The sequence below is a fragment of the Oryzias latipes genome, chromosome 3 (genome assembly GCF_002234675.1).
Source record: "Oryzias latipes chromosome 3, ASM223467v1".
NCBI lineage: Eukaryota > Metazoa > Chordata > Actinopteri > Beloniformes > Adrianichthyidae > Oryzias > Oryzias latipes.
In genome coordinates, this window is record NC_019861.2 from 31,317,828 (window position 1) to 31,335,371 (window position 17,544).

The 17,544-nt window shown below is 38.6% G+C and overlaps 1 protein-coding gene across 1 annotated transcript in view; it reads right to left on the bottom strand.

Annotated features, from left to right (window-relative positions):
• Positions 1-5,391, bottom strand: part of LOC101160641 (collagen and calcium-binding EGF domain-containing protein 1) — a 31,019-nt gene extending 25,628 nt beyond the window's left edge. Inside the window, exons 1-2 of the mRNA XM_004067508.4 lie at positions 4,953-5,391; positions 3,371-3,454 (exon numbers count right to left, since the gene is read on the bottom strand). Of these exons, the coding sequence (XP_004067556.1) occupies positions 3,371-3,454; positions 4,953-5,065 (197 nt within the window). The 5' untranslated portion in view covers positions 5,066-5,391. The remainder of the gene's footprint in view (positions 1-3,370; positions 3,455-4,952) is intronic.
• Positions 5,392-17,544: the final 12,153 nt, after the last annotated feature.

The following is a 17,544-nucleotide window of genomic DNA, read 5'->3' on the forward strand; positions in this document are numbered from 1 at the left end:
CATAATTTTTTTCTGTCTTCTTTTAATCAACTCTATCCAAATATCCTCATTTCCAAGGTTACTGCAAGAGGAGAGGTGTTGTGTCAGGTGGAATAGAAAAGGAGGTGGAAAAATGTGAAGTTTGTTTTAAAAAATCTTTGTTGCACATAGAGATTACCAGGGTTCACCAACCTTTTTGAGACCGAGGGCTATTTCATGGGCACCAAGTGGTATGAAGGGCGCCACTAAAAACCTCCTAGCCCCCCCCCCCAAAAAAAAAACAACACAATTTGAGGACTTCCTTTTGTGTGCCCTATTTTTATTTGCTCATTTTACACACAAAAACATGCATGAATTTTCTAGACTCGTATTACAGGGGGGGGGGGGGGGGGGGGGGGGGGGGGTCAAACTCAGTTGCAGAGGGAGCCTAATTTCAAAACAGACTTTAGGTTGCAGCCGAACAAGATAAATATTTATTGAACACACTAAAGCTAAACTTTTAAACCTTTAGAACTTTAACTTAATTTTAACTTTTTAAACATAAATGTAAATAAAAACAGACAGGAATATTAATCCTCACATTAATGGATTACTCAACCACCTCAACCTATTCTCAAAATCTTTACATTACATGAATCATAAGAATGTCCAGAAATTGTGTAATTTATTTGATCTATTTAAACTTTTGTAATAGACCCTTACTTTTAGTGATTATTTTTTAAGTTATATTTGTTTACATATTTGGGTTTTCTTTGTCTACCTTTATCTCAGAATTGATATTGTTGTCATTGACAGACATGCCGTGGTTGTTTGTTGAATATTTGCTTCAATAAAAAAAAAAAAAAAGATTTTTTTTTTGTGCATTCCCTGCGGGCGCCACAAGGGGTGCTCGCGGGCGCACTGGCGCCCGCGGGCACAGGGTTGGTGACCCCTGGATTAGACAGTCTGACAGACAGCCTTGGCCAGGCCCGGCAGATTTGTTCACTTTTGCATTTTTCCAAAAATGCTGTGAGTAGTGTCACTGGATTGGGATTTTGTTGATATTCTGGTGTATTTTGTCTCCGTTTCTATGCATGTTTTATTTGTTGCATATTCTGTAGATGTTTGAAAATGCTTTAGGGGTGTGTACTGGCAAGAGTCAGGCGATAGGATACATAACACGATATGTGTCTCAGAATACGATACATCTTCATGTACATGATACATCTAAAGACTATACTGGGACAATTGCTCTATATTTTTCAAACAAATATCACCAAATGAAATATTGTGATATTTTACAGAATTGATTTTTTTTCCTACACCCATAATTTCTGATTTTCTTTGCCTCCTATTGTACAGGTTCTGGTTCAAGTTAATTATATAAACAATTGAAGCTAGTTTAGCTAGTTTAAAGAATGCCAACACTGGAGCTAAAGTTCTGATGTTAAAGGGTTAATCACCAAAGATAGTTCTGTTGTTTGCATTTTTCATTTTAAGTTGAAAAACTAATGAACGAATGATACACAGACTTGTTTGGCTCTGTGCTTTCTGGTTCTTCATTATCAGATCCTTGTTTGTCATCACTTTTTGTCTCTTCTAGTCAAGTTTCAGCTTGGTTCTGGTAATTTATTCACACATAAGCTTGTGGACCAACAGGACAACCCAATTTTCTTCCCTTGCAGTGCTTTTTTGCAACACTGCCCCCAAGCTAGCAGCTGCTGTCACTGCAGGATGTTCACAGGAGGTTTGATTCTTGAGGGTAAGTTGATGAGTGAGAAAGATGCGGGGGATTCTGCAGGGGGGGAAAAGCCCCGGCTCCTCCAATGTGGACAACAGACAGCCAAAAAGCCGACAAGGACAAAAAAAAAACAGATTTATAAAAAAATTGTCTCAGCATTTTCAAATATCTGGCAATGGACTCGTCATACATCTGAAGCTCCACAAAAAGCAACCCATCAGTCTGGGTTTCCTTCAAGTCATCTGCAGAATCTATTTAAAGCTGATCGGCGTTTAAAAAGGAGCGTGAAGGAATCACGGCAAGGAAAATCCAACCTCATCTAATCCTCATCCTTCAGCTCCACACATCTCTGGCTGTGCCAAGAACGGAACAAGACACAGAGCCAGTTAAGGTCTAGCCTTGACGGTAAACAGATCACATGTTTTACCGTCAAGCATCAAACTAGTTCCTCATAAAAAAAAAAAGTCCTGTGCCAACAATCAACCCAACACACATCTCATTGTCAATGTGAATTGACCCTTTTCTCATTGTATTTCCACATATTTGATTCAATATCAACCTCAAGAGACTCAATGTACCGGTAATAAATAGAAACAGCATCAAGGAGCCAATTTTCTTTGAAATCCTTACCCACAATTCTCCTTGTCTCTTTTGAGTTCTGTTTTTCCGTTACACAGAAAGCTCTTTGAAATGGTGATTCATCACTTTAGCCAATTCTGGTCTTTGTCAATACTGTTAACAGCCTGCTTTTGCTCTAAATAGATGCGGCGCAATAAACCCATCTGATCAAATCGTCGCCTTTGTCTGCTTTCATGTTGCATTTCAGGCCTGACTCCCTGAGACTGCACTCAAGAAAAGGAAATTACCAGCCAATAAACTTTACGAAAATGTAACTTGTCATTTCAACCAAAAAATTTTGTGTTTGTAAATCATATGTGAATGAATCATGTCGATTGTACATAAAAATAATCAGTTTAATTGTTACTAATTTCAATCATGTTGATCCAACATGATTCCATTAAATTGGATTATGCCTGTAGATCACCTGGGGAACGCTCAACATCGCGGAATGCCTGAACGCTGCAGAATGTTAACCCCGTCCACGTTGAGCCCGTCTTCTTCGCATTTTACAAGTTTCATGTGCAATGTTGCCACCTTATGGGAAGTTAAGGAGGGCATAGTATCATTTTGTTTAACCAACATCTTTCAAATTATGAAGGATACTTTCCCTCCTCTACTGTAGTTCAATCAGAGAAAATGCAAATGGAGCCAAAATGTTGAAAATCCGTTCAGGACATTTGGAAACTGATCAAAATGTTGCAAAATATAAAAGGGGATAATAAGAACCGGATGGGCATAGATGATACTAAGATTCATCTGACTAAGAAGAAGGGCTGAGTCACTGACGGGATGTACACAACACACCAAAACCAGGAAATGTGTTTGTATTGTTACCCCTTTCAGGGAACAAGTCAAGTTTCCAAGCAACAGAATTCCAGATGAAATTGCTGAAATGACTCGGAAAAGTGGTTTACTGATTCAGACCTTTCCGTAATTCATGAACAAATATCCTCCCAAATGTCAGCCACTCGTCTTGCCAAACAATATTTCAGTAAATTACTGTTTTGAGAAAGACCATTCATATTAGTGAGTAGAGGTTGCACAACTTACCTTAAACAAGTGCCATTCTTCCCGCCAGCTCTGACACAAGGATACTCCACAGTCAGGATTTTGTTATCCGGACACTCCGTTGTCCTGAGAAACACATCCCGGATGGGAAAAAGAGCTGATGAGATTCAATGAAATTCCTTTTAAGTAGTTCTAAAAATACACGATCACAGAAGTGGCTCCAAAGGAAAAAAAAAGTTGCACAAAAAAGTATTTCTCAGCCGACTGTTGAACCGCACACAACACTAACAGTTTTTAAACATCGTGAAAGTTGTACTAAAAAGGATGTCTTCAATGATAAATAGAATTTTTTTTTAAAGAAATGTATTTTTTGTATTAAAGCAATTAATAAACAGAACTTTTTGGGTTATTTCATCAGCAGTACAGTAAAAATAAGCGCTTTTAGTTTGACTGCATCATGTTAGCTAAATTTAAACCATTTTATTATTTTTTATAAGAAAATCTTGGAAAAAATTAAGAAATCTTATAAAATCAGCAGGTAAAAGTAATAAAAAAAAAAGCTTTCCTTTTCATCTATGAAAGATTTTTGGAAGATATTAGGTGTACAGCTCTATAAACCAGTGTATAAACTGTGACTGATTTGTAATCTTGATTAATCGTGTGTCTAAACTTTGAAAAAGTACCACCAAAGAACAGAAGGTAATTGGATTGTGAATCAAAGACTGATCCAAAACTAAAAAAACGATCTAACATAAGTGTTAACATGACAGAGTACAGTTGTGCGAGTATAGTCTTACAATCTTTATTAACACAGCTTGCAGGAAAGTCGTTTATCACAGTGAAAAATGGTTTGATCCCACTGTAACAGAATCCACAGTGTTTGCTCCACACATTGTAATCATAAATCTGAGAGCTGCCACACATTCTTCTGCTTGGTGAAAAACATATAAGCCATTCCATTATTAGGGCTAAACTTCATGCACGTCAGTTTGCATCTTAGTGGTTTCCCGTGACTGTTGGGAGCATGTGCTCCTCTCTCCATCCTCTCCTCACCTCCTGACCTACCCTCACTGGGCACCTTAATAGCGTCTGTCATGTTATGTCTAAGCACAGGCAACATTTGGCTTCCTGCTCTGAGAGCCTTTCCAAGCTCTTGGAGTTATGCTTTCCACGTTTCTTCACAAATCAGATTAGATTAGACGCGCAGCAGCGGTTCATCCAGGGGACTCTTCTTTGACAGCGCGCGCTCTGGCTCTCTGGCTGTGCCACGAAGAGCAGAGAGCAATAAAACAAAAGCTAAACTCTATTACAGTTTTTGGCTCTCTGTGCTTATCTGACAGTGAAGTCTTTGTTTTGAGATCTAATCAGATGTCCAAACAAATTCAAAAGAGCGTGCGCTGCCAGGACTTTTGCAGAGTTTTGGTCCCACTTTGATCTTCTGTGCCAAAGGTTTTGGTTTCAGATGAAAACCTCTATTTCAGTTTTTTAAATAGTTTTGACAACTACTAAACGCTTCACGCCATAAACCAATTGGATAAAATGAGTCCCGTGGAGGGATTGGCACTAACAAAAATATATATTTATATATTTATATATATTATCAGAGATGTCACTAAGTTCTTACCTCGATGTGTCCACGGAGAACGTTGTCCTGATGGAGCTGGCACCAGATTCCCACAGGAAAACAGCACAAATTGCCCCCAGAGGTAAAAGAGTCGCACCATTAATCTGACCCATGTCCTTTTCTGCGCCACGGGACTGATGGTTTCGTCAAGTGAAAAACATTAACATCCGCACAGCAACACCTTTTTCATCTGCCATTGACCCGCGTGGGCTGTGCTATCAGAATATCAGAAATCCTTGTCAAGCATCCCGCAGATGTGACGCACATGGAGCCTGCAGGATTACGACGCTGCGCAATGCGTCCGGAGCGCCTTCCTAACTTTACGCACTGAGGCAGAGACCCCTTGGAGAGCTACTGAGGGGTTTACAGCCCGATGTGTTCTCACTAATCCCCGTGGATTTACATTCCTGCCCCCCAAAGAAGAGACCACACTGCACTCAGGAGACTGCCCCCCTACCTCCCACCAGCGATGACTGTTTGGACTGAAGACATGATTTATGCAAAGTGAAATACATTTTATTTGCCTTCTGTTTTTATTTTTAGAGACTTTCTCTGAGCTGAAGGTGAATGTGGGCACCGGGGGCGCTGTTACTAAACAAATACAGGAACATTACGCAGCAAAACCCAGCAAGAGTTCTCAGAACTTTTTTTTTTCATTATAAACTTACATGAAGAATAATCATAATTATTAATAATTAAAGGCAAGCACTACAATGAATAAATACTGCATAAAGTGCACAATATATTTTTAATTAAGTATGAATGCAGAAATGTTGTGGAAATAAAAAGGAATTCTAAAAAATTCACAAACCTTTCTTTGAGTTGATCAGTAAGTTATTTTTTCCACTTTTCCCACTTTTTAAGTTTGCATTACTATTTTGGAACTATCAGATATAAACAACATTTGTGTTTCGTTCTTCTAAAAATACCTGGCCTATTGAGTGAAATACGTTAGGTGGGATTTGGTTTCACCTGCTAAATCCAGTCAATTTCAAATTAATAGTAGTTTTCATGTTTACATTTGTAAACCAGTTCTGTTTGGGAGAAAATCTTTTCACGTTACTAATTTAAAACACATTCAATTCTAAGTAAAACAGACAAAACAGTATAAATAATATTAATGTGACTTTTTGCCTGAAAATAAACTGTGATGATTCTGCACCTGGATTTAGTTTTGTCAGTTATCTTTCTTGGTTCTGGTCATTTTTTCTTTTTGAGTTCTCCTCCTGTCAGTCACACCAAGTTAAGGTTGATGAACGTCCACAGTGGTCTTTGTTTCTGTTAATTCCACTCAGTGTATAAAAGTGTCTGGCTTTTAGGTATTCCTTGTCAGGTTGTGTCATCTGGTTGATTCTCCATTGTTTTTTTTTAAATAAATGTTTAGGTTTCTGCCACCAAGCCTCATCTCCTGCAAATAGTGTCCTGTACCACCAGTCCTTAACATACACAAAGCAAAATAGCTTTCAAAGGAAACTGATTTATGGATGTCTTGATACTGGATTAGTCAAAGCTTTAAACCTACTGTATCCCCTCAACTCAATTTCCTTGTTGATCGGATTATGCCGGTCCTGAATCACCTTAACTTGACTGGCACATTACTCGTTCTCCACCAGGCACAAAGTCTCTCCTCTCAAACCTTTATTTACAACCGCATAATGAAACAAAAACTGTCGAAAGCCACTAAGTGGCATGAAAAATCTATTAGGAGACCACAGACATAATGACTGATAATTACAAAAACACAAACCACAAACCGCATTTACTGGATACAATCTCATTTGGGTATACAAAAGTGCAAGTAAACAAAATTATTGAACACAGATTTTGGTTTTGTTTGGTTGGTTTTTGCTTGCTTATTAGCTAACATATTGTTTTCCCAGCAGTATTTTAACATAAACAAACATTTTTTTAATCTTGTTTTTTAGTTTTAAAGTTGGAAATTTGTCAAAATGTATTATTCTATAAATATGTTTTGCGGAAAAACTGCATGCTGTTTAATTTTACATTAATAACACAATTTAGATACAATTTTAACTGTTTTATTTATTAGGTTTTACACGGTTTTGAAAATTGTCCAGCCTGTATACTAAGGATTTTTTTTTTAAATTTTCGAATTTAACTGATGTCTTTATAAGTACCTCAGAATTTTATTTTAATGTCAGAAAAGCACTGAAACAATTCAGTATCACTCTTAGAAAATACAGTTAAAAGTGTTACTTTTCCAAATTTCTCCTAATCCCACCAAACATCCAACTATGTCTCTTTTTCTCTAATAGCTGACAGAGTTTTTGGCTTTTGCTCTTGTTACGAACCGCTCTATAATTTTCACCAACATGTTTGCTCGTGGGTCGAATTCAAGGGGGTTTCCAACCACATTTTCGTGCTCCAAAACGGTGGCGGCTGTGGACAGATTATCTGAATAATGTTTTGCTTGAGGAGTGCTCTGAACTCAAACTATTGGCTCAGATTCTCTGTAAATTTTTCATTCAACTGCTGGCATTATGTCCTTAAAATGAGAGACCAGATCATTCTTTTTAAGCTTGAGGTGGATAGTTTTTCATTTCTACAGTTGATTTGCACCTTCTAAGACCAATTCTTGACAAACATTTTTCAACAAAAATGTGATTCAGTGGCTGAGAAAAGTTAATACTGAGACCAGAAAGTTTGTTGGTTTAGTTTTATAGTATTCCAACAAAGTTGGAGGATCCAGAATCCCTTAAGTCTTCCTTTTTTGTGTCCAAAGTCTGATCTGTCTGTGGTTTTTGCAAGTAACCAAAGAGTGTTTTTTTGGCCCGACAAAACCAGAAAGTTCAGTGTTATGCTGACAGACCTTTCTTTGGTGCAGATCTTGGTGTTTTCATTGGTTAGAAGAAAAAAAAAACCTACAGCCAGCAAGAAGAGCGTTTGTATGACTGTACACGGAATAAAACTGGGTCTAAAAGTTTTAAATAATCCCCAAAACATATCAAAACGGCAATAAAAAAAATTAATTTGTAGTGTTATAAGAATGGAGAAGTAAGATATTTGGATAGGTTATAACGGTTTTCAGTTTCTTTGCCTTTGTGTTTGGTTCCTTGAATTCTGTATAGGTTTGAGTTACTTCCTGTTCTATTTTGTAGTATTTCCTGTTTTGTTGTTGTTTTCGAGTTTTACCTTTCCCTATCAGTCCTTAGTGTTTCCACCTGTGTCTTGTTGCCTTGCATGTATTTAAGTCTTGTCTTTCCCTTCCTCCTGTGCTGCTCCATAGTATTAGGTCTCCCTGTTCATGTTCATGTGTACGTGTATTTGTATTTCGAGTTTCGAGCTTGCCTGCCATATGCAGTGGGTTTGTTTTAGTCTTTTGTTAACATTAAAGCCCAGGTTTCCCCTGCAACCTCCTGCCTCCTCATCCTCTCTGCGCCTGGGTACTTCCTCAAACTTCCCTCGTGACATAGGTGACATTACTTTATAATTTATTTAAAAATGTGGTAACTAATGCAGCTATTTACTCAAATCGCTTGGATTGATAGATCTTAACCGTTATGTCTCACATTTAAGATTAGACAATAGGGCTCTTTGTGTTCACGTTTCAGCGTTTTGATGATAGAGCAAAGGATGACAATACAAATAGAAAAGTTTCAAATGTTTACACAATTTTGATTCATTCAAAAAGCATGTATGTGAAAAGGGTAAATCAGGTTGTCATATGTATAATGTATATTAACTGTGAATAACAGTGCATGTAAATACAGGTGTATTGGTGTTATTGTCATGTGTCTTGTGTTGGTCACTTTACATGTCTTTGCTTAAGCAGGTTTCTAATTTTACTTTATTTTATAAATAAGCTGTTCATCTGAATTACAGGATAAATGAGTAATACAAATGTATTAAATATATTTTCATAATGTAGTATTTGAAAAATGTACGTAAGCCACAGAGTATGATGTCAATTGGAATATCAGTGGCAGGATTAAAAAACGTTTTACTCCTTCTTAGCCTATTTTATTGAAGCATATTGCATTCACTTAAAATAAACAAAGATGAAAAAAATGGGCTAGGTGTGCAGGAAACCAGGGTTTGATCGTCATGGTGCACAGCAACGAGCTCCATCAGGGTCGCCTTGTGCTGGTCCCCACCCCAGAGTAAATACAGGGTTGTGTCAGAAAACCACCAGTCCAAATTGTTGAAAGCTGATTCCTCAGGGATAAGCCGAAAGGTGTACAAAAAAGTAATTTGCTTAATGACTCAATAACTTAGTTTTTTTTTCAATTTCTATTTTGTTTTTTTACCAAGTTTTCTTTGTATTCAAATCCAAAATACTGCAGGTGGAATCATGAGCTGAAGACAAAGGTTCTTAAACATTTCTGTCTTTTTTCACATCTTCAGGTTCTCCATCAAACATTTTAGCATCAACAAAGGTGTAATTGTGCCGTCGACTGAATGCAGCTCTGTGACTTTGTTAGGACACGTTTGGTTAAAAAAAAATTCCTAAAGGTGGATGGGCTGGCGGTGTTTGCTTCCAATAAAAAGAAAAAACAAGCTTTCAAGTAGAGACTGGTTATCTATGCATAGTAATTATCCCCCCTGTATTATTGTTTTTGTAAGCATGCATGCAATCACACTCTGATTGCTTGAGAAGCGAGTTTGCCACAGGCTTTTAGCCCTTGACTTGAGCTGCAATCTGATTAACCCACCACACCATAGGCAGCTATTTTTCTTTCACTTTTTATTAGCAACTACAATGTTCGCTGTAGAAGGCATGCTTTTTATTAGCTCCATGAAAATATGCCTTTCACAGGTCTTTATTAATGCTGCACAGGAAGCTAAGGGGAGGTTTTGTTTTTATTGCTCTGCTTGATGTATGGCTAATAAAGAACAACATTAATATACATCAAAAGTGCATCTGGAATGAGCAATTGAAGGAAAACAGAGCCAAGATGTACAACAATGCTGACAATGTTTCATAAAACATGAAGAGAAATATAAATATGGCAACCCTGTGATACATTTTGGAGACACATGAGCGATGCTGCATGAGGAGATCTCCAAGAATGTCCACACATGTCAAACAATTTGTTTTTTTCTCAGCATCATCTAAATATTATGTTGAGTTTTTCTCCGAGCGGTTTCAGCTTTCTTCACAGTTAGCAATAATTCACTGTAAAGAACGGAGAGTTACTGTGTTGAGACAGACGCTACCGACATCAGTCATCTGAGAGGAAACGACAGCACAGTGGTCAGTGGACTGTCCAGCCATGTTAGGTGAGTCTTTAGGTGTGCACATATGGGAGGTAGGGCCCTGCTCTGTGGAAACAGCTGGTTTTATTCACTGCAAATAAATTGTGAGAAGAGCAAATAGCCTCCTTTGCCTTAATTTCCTCTAGAATCAAATCTTTTCTAATATGTAATGCAGCATTATCAGATACCTGCAATGGGAGGCAGCTGCTGGAAACCATGACTCTGCGTCATTCTTACAGATTTAACACATCTGCAGGATGATTTGCCTCCAACATGGCAACATATTCTGGTTTTGCTTTTTATTTTTCTTATCCTGGCTGGAAAATATGTTAAAACTTAAGAACAGATGAGATTTGTGGCAACATTTTGACATGTTGGAGAACGAAATTGTACCATTATGTTATTGTAATTAGTTACAAAAGCAAAAAGAAAATAATTTCTCACATTTAGAGTTGGTTGTGTTGTCATTCATTTGTATTTTACAAGAGCTTTAAGATGCACATTGTGTTATCCATTTTATTTTGATGCGTATCAAAAACCTTTCCTCAGATTTTGTTGGAGAAGATATTTAGCAAAAGAAAATTTGTGCTAAATTTGAAATTTGAATTCGAACTAGAGACCCACTCCAATGAAAATGTTTTTTTTACATGTTCTTGTGGCATTTCTCTGATGATGGAGGACATCCATAGAGATAACTAAGCTTAACACTGCATTTCTGAATATTTCTTTCTTCAAATGTGTGTGAATCAGTAGCAAATGAAAAGAACTGCTGCTTGAAAAAGACCATATTTGTGATGTAGAAAATACACAGCTCCTTGCACAACTAGATTACGTCTAGAGTACGTCTTCTTTTCCTCATTGGAGCTGGCGTCTGGCTCAAACCTGTACAGCTGGGTAGCTTCAATATTTGATCACCATTTTTTTTTTGCACTGGTAATGTTCAGTTGGAGGTGTGAGGGGCTGTAAGATAACGGTAGATTGTGTAAACAGATGGCTTTTGGGAAGGGGGCGGGCTTACTACATGCAAACTATCCAGCCCACAACTCAGACATAAACTGCTGCTGCTCTGCAGAAACTATGTCCAACAAAACAAAAATCATCCTAAACATAAAATAAAGACCGCTATAAACGTTTTTGCATGAGCCCAAAAGAGCAAAAGAGGATTTAAGTGAGTCTTGAAAAAGGAGGTCATTTTTGGGATTGCATGTAAAGATTGAGAAAATTCATGAGTTTCCTGGAACATTTTTTTCTACTAATTTTGCTTTTTGAATGGGTATTCTTCCTTCACCTTTGCAAACAGAGTCAGAGTCAGACTTTTACAAAAGTTTAGCTGTTAACGAGGTGTGCAGACATACATTTTTAATCATCTGACATGGTTTTTTTTGTCAGTTTGCTGGGGTCAAACAGCAAAAAAGCTAACAGAATTAAAACAAACATAAAATAAATAGATGACCATGTTGTTAAAAGCAAACATTTTTGAAAATAAATAAATAAATAAACCATCTACCAGAGAAGTCAATCTGTTTGAAAAGAATTGTGAACACTGACAACATTCACTGGCTCCTGCAACAACACAAGTATGTCAGAGTTTATTTTATTGTGCAGTAATTATTTCCTCATTATGGCTTTTAATCTAGCAGAGCAGCATTACATCAACACTGGGTTTACAAAAGACCCTGAGAGCTACCAGAAAGATGAGCTCATGTCAAACCGCCACGCACACTTCCCTTGTTTTTACAAGTGCGTCCAACAGACACATAGATCATTGAGATGATTCTTCATTTTTTGGCAGAGGTCTTCATCCCTCTTGTCATGGAAATACTTTTTTTCTTAATGTCAGCTGTTAACTGTTCTTGTCATGAAGCCTTTGTGATGTTATGGAAGGAGCATGCTTTAAATTGCTCTGAATCTTGTGTGCGATGACATTCCAGAGAACCAGTCTCATTGCAAAAATCCCTTTTGGGTCAGACGCACAAAACGGATCCATCATAGTCAGAACTGTGGATTCTGGAGTCTCCTCTCTAACTTGAAGTCATTTATATTTTTTTTCAGGTCTTGGTTTGTAATTGGTCAAGAATAGAAGTTAAGGACTAGATCTTATATATGCATTGCAGAGATTTCACATAATAAAATTGAGCCATGGTTCTTCTGGGATCAAGTAAGTGCACAAAAAAAAAACAAACACAACAACATCATTCATCTCTCATTGTTCGCTTACAATCCAAAAAAAAGAAAGAATCTTGTAAAAAGCTTCAAGGATGTGGCAAAGCCAGTGGAAAACATTTTCTTCTTTTGCTTTACAAGATTTGGTTCTCTGTCTTTCCAAGTCCTTTTCAGAGCTGAAAGGCACACAAGCCCATGAACTTTGAGTTATCCAACTCATCCCAATCTTTCACCCCCTGGATTCTTTGGCTGATACCAAATCGTAAATGTCCGATCAATCCTGTCTTGCCACAGCTCCTTTTGCAATTCTTCTTTCCTTCTTTGCAATAAGTAAAATTGTCCTTTTCCTCTTACCAATTTACAAATACTTTTTCTTTGTTTTAAAAAACGATCAAGTCGAGTGAAAGTAATGGAATCAGTCATCGGGGAAAAATGAACCCAAAGCTAACCCAACTTTACTGCAGCTCCTCTGGCTTCCACAATTGGACAGCTTGAATTGTTTGTGGCAGACTTTACTTATGTAAAACAAGTTTCTTCATCCTCAGATCCCACTTCTCTCATATTTTATCTGACAGATCAGCAAAACAGGTTTTTATTGCGGACCATTTGTCTCAATTTCAACCATACACTTTCAATCAGATCGAGATTGTTTCTGGACTGTTTGCTGCATGTCGGACCCTCTAAAGTTCCATCACCCTCGTTTTACGACCAAATGGAGGAGAAAACTAAAGAATATAAATGAACGCTCTTGTTTTTATGGACTGGTTTCTTTGTGTAAAAGCATTGGACCTGCATGGAATAATCTCACCTAATCATCCATGTTAGGTGTTTCTTCTACCACAGTCACAAACACATGTTGCAGTTTTTTTCTTCGTTCTACATTTTTAAGATTTCATCTAAACTGTTTTGTGCTTTTTTATCCATCCTTGGTTTGCCTGTTTGCTTCTCCTTTACAAGCTTTTAGGTTTAATTTGTTTCAAACTTCAGGCCCATGACTGGAAACAGCCCGTCTTTGCTACAGTCTGCGTTTAATCACCGTCCTAAAAAGCTTCTTCATCATTTCTATTGTTTCTGTTGACAGCTTCTCTGTTATGGCAGCACCTTCTGTCAGCCAGGTGCCGCAGCTGGTTAAAGTCTTTATGGACTCTCCAGGCTCATTTACAGTGCAAAAATTTTTTTTGTTTCATGCAAAACAAGATGATTTGATTGCATTTTCCAATGTAAGACATGACAAAGGCTGTTGTAACAGAACTAATTTTCTAAACAAAACCTACTCAGTTGTTGAAAGACGTAAGCTAAAGCAGTTAAATAAAACTTTTCTAAGCAAACCATCTTTTTCCCCCAAAGAAAGGTTATTTCTTCAGACAGGTGTGTTTGTGCTTCAAAATGCAAGACCCAAAAGCAAATAACGAAATCTTAGCCACTTCAAGTTCTAAAGAGCCTTTTTTAAATTGCATGCTTGAAGACATGAATCTCAAAAAATTGCCTAGGGGTCTGGGGGGGGGGGGGGGGGTTGTTTGCTTTAACTAGGCTAAGACAAAAACAGTCTTAGGAAAAAGCCTTACAGTCACCACTGACCCTGCAGCTAAAAGCAACCTGTCTGTGGGTGAAAAATGGGCAAACAGCCACATAGGTGGCCCTCACGAAATATCAAGGTCATAGGCCGCTTGGTGATGCTGTGAGCGACAGGTCGTAGAGGAGACTGAACTGTCGAGTGGTGAAATAGGTTAGATGCTGGCATGTCGTACAGTTTTTTTTTTTCAAAACCCCCCACACACACATTTTGAGAATTGCCGAAGGAGCCCATTAGTGCTGTTCCAGTGTGAGTGTTAGAAATGAGTAAAATTAGAAATCGGACTATGGGCATTCTGCGAGAATCCTGAGAGCATTCTGCGAGCACTTATCTATCTGGCCATTCGAGCCTCAAAGGATCTGCAAGACACACCTACATTCCCCTTAAAATGCGGCTGCTCCTCTCCACGATCCTCCAGAACCCAAAAAGGCGCAGCACCTATGCAGGGAGTCGAGCCCTACGGGTGCATGTGACTAAAGCTTAATTTTCTGTTTCCTTCAATATTTGTTAAACTTATGCATGACAAAAGGGATCTGTAAAAAGTTATTTAAAATGTAAATTTGAATAAAACACTGAAAAAGGTTACATTTATTAATCATAAATCATAAAGTAACTGTTTCCATTCACCTCCATCCATCCATCCATCCATTTTCCTGACCCGTCATGTCCTTGTCAGGGTCATAAGGCTGCCACTCAGGACAGGTCGCCAGCCTGTTTTTAAAAATGTAAAGTAAAAAAAAAAAAAGTTAGTTGAAAAACATATTTTTGAACAAATAACCACCATTGCCGTTTTATTTTGAGAAAATATATTTTAATTTTGTTGATGGCTGCACGGTGGCGCAGTGGTTAGCGCTCTTGCCTCACAGCGCTAACCACTGCGCCACCGTGCAGCCATCATCAAAATTAAAATACCGTATATGTTCTCAAAATAAAACGGCAATGGTGGTTATTTGTTCGAGTCCTGGCTCCCGGGGGACATGAAAAAACAACATCAACGGGGGACCTTTCTGTGTGTAGTTTGCATGTTCTCCCCATGCAAGCGTGGGTTCTCTCCGGGATATACGGCTTCCTCCCACTATCCAAAAAAATGCTTCATAGGTTAATTGGCAACTCTAAATTGTCCCTAGGTGTGAGTGTGAGAGTGAATGGGTGTGTGTTTGTGGACATTCTACCCTGCAACAGACTGGCGACCTGTCCGGGATAGGCTCCAGCAGCCCCGTGATCCCGAAAGGGAAAAACGGTCAAGAAAATTAATGAATTTTGATCATTTCTGTTCCAATTTTTCCTCTTTAACTTTGCTAACATACAAATAAACACGGTTTATAAGTTAACAAAAATTGTTTCAGAGGAAGAGATCTGGGCAGAAACTAAAAACTTAGAACCCTTTGAACAATTTTGTTTCCTACACATCTCCCATTAGACTGTGATAGGAAGGATTCAGCTAGCAGGTATAAAAAGGGACCCCAAACAGAACAGATATTATAAAAACATGGGAAAACGTAATATTTTTAACTGATGCTTCTAGACTTTGAGGTTTGATATTCTACAGTAAATCACTTCATCCAAGGAAAATAACATAAAAACACATTTCCTACCTGGGTTCTATGAATTTCAGCTGTACTTTAAACTCCCTTTAAACCAACAGTTTAATGAACTGCTTTGGTCCCAACTATAGAGTTCTTTGCAAACATATAGAAGCTCATCAACTCCTAACAGCAAGCCCATTTCCTGTAGACGAACAGCAACATCAACTATCCCTGAAAATTATAAATAACTAGGAGAATGACGCATCATTAGAGCAATATTTCATAGAGGGGCACAACTGTAACAAGACATCATAGAACGTAGATTACACTAGATGATTACAGAAGAAAACACACTCAAAACAAAACATTAACCTTTGGACAAAAAACACCTGCAATGAATGTTGCAGAGCTGCAATCAATACCCAAAACACACACACACACATCTGTCCTGTGTGTGACCTCTATCATTTATTTCAGTGCTCAGGCTGTAAGTGGCTTTAATGCAAAGCTGTGTTAACCTCACTCACTTGCCCTCACCAGTCAAACCAAAGCTGTGGGGGGAAGGAGAAACCCCGCTTTAGTGGTCCATCGCCCAGCCATGCAGAGAGCTCCCACTTTGTGTGTGTGCAGAGTTTGGTTTAACAGAGCAGCAACAGTGGCTACGTCTGGAATTCCTCCCAACGCGGCTGTGACCTTCTTGGATAAGGGGGGATTACAAGCTGGGGGGAGAGGACCTTTCCTCGCACCGTGGACAGATTCTGCCGCCAGAAATGCTGATCAGCAGCCTCAGGGGGTCATGCCCTCTTAGGAGCCGGCAGCAAACGTTTTCCGCACAGGTAAGCAATAACTTTAGTCAACCTGTAGAGCCGCAGCCCATTAGGATTTCTGTTCACACGACACATGGCTTTATAAAATAATAGACAAATGCACCAGCTGCTGCGACATGAATAAACTAAATTGAATGCATCTGCAGCAGGAGCAACGACCCTGAGAGGGAGTTCAATCTGACCACATGCAGCCAAAAGTGAGACATATGACAACAACAAAAAAAATGCTGAAAAGTTGGAGCTCATTTCCTCCAGCGGACTTTTAATTTACATGCTGCCAGCATGAAGCTGAGGTACCAATGAGAAAAACACGTACAGCTCCTGAGCAAAAAGCACACACTGAGAAGAAAATGGGAACTTCTTGTCGTGAATCAGGCTGCTCCACACAGCTGTGTGGGACAAATGTTACTGCACGCATTCATAAATACTGAGGGAACACATAATGGAGAAAAGATGGATTTTTCATCAGTAAATGCACACATGGGGGATATTTTGTGTGGCGGTGAGGTTCCACCCAGAGGAGCAGATATGGAGGCCTGGGACCTCTGCTCAACTTTTCTGTCTGCAGTGGTGCAAAGTCTGCTCTCTGTCCACACACTGTTGTCTTTTAATTAAACTTGATTATAAGCTCCATCAGATCAGAGAGCGATGCAGACAGGAAGCTACAACCACACACTAAATCTCAGGCCCTCCATGAGGTCTGTCTACCAAACAGTGTCAGCATGTGTTCTGTATGTGTGTGGCTGTGAAACACAAACAAGGTGAAGTGCTGCAAGCCTGTTGCTTCACGGGGCGAAATATAATTGCCTCATGGTATTGATTATAGACAGCTGCACACTGTTATTTCACATACATCACAGAAACAGAGGAGAATACATTCGGTCAGTTTCAGTGTTTTTACACACCGTCTGTAATTTCGGCTTCAAGAAATCAGCGCGGGCAGAAAAGTATTGGGACAACAGAAAATCAATTTTGTGCAAATACTACAGCGAGTGAAAGTTCAGAGTGGGTTGAGTGATGACACATAAATAAAGCTCCAAGGAGGTGCAACAAGAAAGATATGGACTTTAGAGGAGGGATTCTGCTGAAACTCATTTAAAAATTATACTGCACACTCTGTACTTTAACTGAAATGTTAGATGCTCGTTTATTTATTCTACGTCATGCTTACGTTGGTGGGGCCTTTCTGCCTGGACACTGCATCTTCTCCACATGCTGGCTGTCTAGAGAAAACCCTGACAGGCAGATTGAAGCGTGGCTGCAGTTGTGATTGAGTTATATGTGGT